Source organism: Chenopodium album, chromosome 15, assembly GCF_948465745.1.
Source record: "Chenopodium album chromosome 15, dcCheAlbu1.1, whole genome shotgun sequence".
In the NCBI taxonomy this organism is placed as follows: Eukaryota; Viridiplantae; Streptophyta; class Magnoliopsida; order Caryophyllales; family Amaranthaceae; genus Chenopodium; species Chenopodium album.
The window spans coordinates 822,476-825,401 of record NC_137848.1 but is presented as its reverse complement, the minus strand read 5'-3'; the positions used below and the strand labels follow the sequence as shown (position 1 = coordinate 825,401).

Genomic DNA, 2,926 nt, shown 5'->3' with positions numbered 1-2,926 from the left:
GATTTTCAATAGAGATTGTATTTAAAAAAAAGAAGAGGCCAAAGCAATAGCATACAAATCAATCGGGTATATAAAAACTTTCTCCAATTGATGATTTTCAATAGAGATTGTAGCAATCTTTATAATATATTTACAGTAGCTTGAATTTAGGGCGTTTCAAAATCAATAAAATCCTAATTTTTTACTCTAATTTCACCAATCAAACACTTACAGGCCAACAAAACCCATTAATTCAAATTCACTACTTTGCCACTCAAAAATCAAAAGCATAATCTTTACCTAGCATTAAAACCACTCTAATTGACACGCATAAACTCAAACTATATGAAACCATTAATCCAAATCCACCAATTTACCTCTCGAAAACCAGCTAACCGAATCCATGATTCAAAAATGACCAAATATCCCAAACACATCAAAACCCATTATGAAAAATTCTGAAATCAACAACATTTACCCACAATCCAACATCACTCACATATAGCAGCAACATACAACATCACAAGCACAAATTCGACAAAACAACAACAAATCACCATTTCAATTTCGTTATTAACCCACAAAACCAAAATCCCTAAATTGCAACAAAACGATAATCAATCGCCCAAAAAAATTGAAATTTTTAACAAATTAACAACTACAAGGCTGCATAATCAAACATACCTCAAAAAATAGCTATGAATTTTGTTGTTTTCCCCAAATTTGGCCACAATCGAGCTCGTGTTTTTCACCAACCTCCGCTACAAATTTTCCAGAAAAGGCAAGAATAAAGGAAAATGAAAAGGGGAGGAAGAGGAAGCAAACCATGGTTTTTTTTTTTGGGTGGGCCTACATGACTTAACCCAAATTATTCAATTTTTAACCAAGGGTACTCAATTGTTTGGGTGATTTAATTTTTTTGGCCGGAAAATAGGTCCGAGTACCCAAATGGTGAAAAAAAACTATTGAGTACCAAAAGGTGAAAAAATCAACAATTGAATACCCAATTGTTGTCTTAGCTCTATAAATTTATCTTAGAAATACAAATTTATCTTCCTTTGTCATATTTCTTGTGGAATTTTTTCCCCAAGACATTAGATCTTTAAATAATTAAATTCAATACCCAGAAAAATGAAAAGTCGCACATCCAATTTCCCTCTTGTTCTGGGTTTAGCAAGGGTTTTTCTTTATTATAAAACCCCCAAATTCAGCCATGGGAGCAGCTTTCTCTTCTTCTCAAAACCCTAGCCCCACCACACCCAATCCTCCCGCTGCTCCAAACATGTCCTCATCTCCCTCAATTCCGCAAAACCTAGATCCCAAATCTTCCGAAAGTCAAAACCCAGATCCCAAAATCCTTGAAGATCAAACCCCAGAAATCTCTGATCAACCCAGCAATCCAGATGAAAAGGGGAGAGAAAATAGCGGAGAAGAAGAAGAGGAAGAAGAAGGGGAGTGTGGGTTTTGCTTGTTCATGAAAGGGGGAGGTTGTAAGGATGAGTTTGTAGCTTGGGAAAAGTGTGTAGAAGATTCGGAGAAGAATCAGGAAGATATTGTTGAGAAATGCTTTGAAGTTACTGGGAATTTGAAGAAGTGTATGATAGCTCATTCGGATTATTATGAGCCTATTTTGAGGGCGGAGAAAGCGGCTGAAGAGGAGGTTAAGCAGGAAATGGACCGTGAGGCGGCAGCGAAGAGCGACGAGCAAGGTTCCGATGTGAAGGCGGTCGAGGAGAAAGCAGAGATTGAGGTTCAGAAAGAGAATTAGTGTTAGAGGTTTTGCTAATTTTTTGGTAGCCAAAATTGGGAATTTTGTTTCTAATTGACAATGGAGGAAAGCAATTTCTGTTATAGAGGTAAATTAAGTTAAAATTTAAGACAATTGAGCGTTATACAATTATGTGGCATCAAATATTTCTACTTTGTAGAGTTTGATTTGGTGCTAAATTAATAATTTTGACATGTGAAGAAGAATACATTTTGTTGTCCAGTTTATGTGGACAGTGATTATTCATAAAATTACTACGAAATTTATTTTTGATGATCGATGTACATGGCGGATTGCTGCCGCTTTTTATTTGGATTAGTGGAAATTCTGTGTTTTAATGCAATATGTTTTGTTTACTTGATTATTTGCTGCTTTTTTTTTTTATCAAACTGTTGCAAAATTGAACCTTTGGATGGCGAATTATGAATGGTATATGTATACTTATGATCGATTATGTTTGGTTATTATGATTTATTTGCTTTTTATCAATTTGGCTTCATAAATTCTAATCTTTCGGTGCCTTTGTATCTTGCCTTTATGAAGAAAGGCTGAACCTTTACCATATATTTTAGGGGCCTCAATAGGAGCTTTAAAGTGAACTACCCTGTGTGCCTCTAGGAGACTTAGACATGCCTTGGTAAATTAATCATATGTTGGTCTGTTGATTGATCACATATTCAAGTATCATTATTATCAATCAGGCATTCACCCTCTAACTACAATTTCTATGAGCTGCTTGTTAAGCTTGACATTTTGAGACAAGGTTTTACATGGCTTCAACTGTATTCACTTCACTTATGTAACATTGCCTTATGGGCATTGTAGCTAGGGTCAATACTTGATTACCTCAATGTTATGTCGTGTGTGTTTATCTGTGTGTATGAAGCTAGTTCTGCGCCTTTTGCTTCCCTATACACCCCATTGGGATTCATTGATGGTTATAGGAAGTTGTATTTGTTTATTAATCATCACTATTTCCTGCTTTGCTAATTCTTGGAATGGTAGTCAGTCAACAGTGGGTGAGGATTTACTTTCTCAGAAAGGCATTCTATTATAGAAGTGGTGTCAATGTAATAACAGGAGAGACTGGCAGTGTCTTTCTCCCTGCACAAGGATATATGTAGCTTCAGAGGTTACAAGTGATTTTTGATCGATAGATATAGATGAGTTCATTGATAA

The 2,926-nt window shown here is 35.5% G+C and overlaps 1 protein-coding gene across 1 annotated transcript; it reads left to right on the top strand.

The window, feature by feature from the left end:
* Positions 1 to 1,106: 1,106 nt before the first annotated feature.
* On the top strand, positions 1,107 to 1,967 carry LOC145581475 (uncharacterized). Its single transcript, XM_081638478.1, has one exon. The coding sequence runs from the start codon at positions 1,193 to 1,195 to the stop codon at positions 1,745 to 1,747; it is 555 nt and encodes a 184-aa protein (XP_081494604.1). The 5' UTR covers positions 1,107 to 1,192; the 3' UTR covers positions 1,748 to 1,967.
* Positions 1,968 to 2,926: the final 959 nt, after the last annotated feature.

What these genes read in the sequence shown, in the direction of transcription:
- LOC145581475 (XM_081638478.1), top strand. Translation starts at nt 1,193, where the DNA reads ATGGGAGCAGCTTTCTCTTCTTCTCAAAACCCTAGCCCCACCACACCC.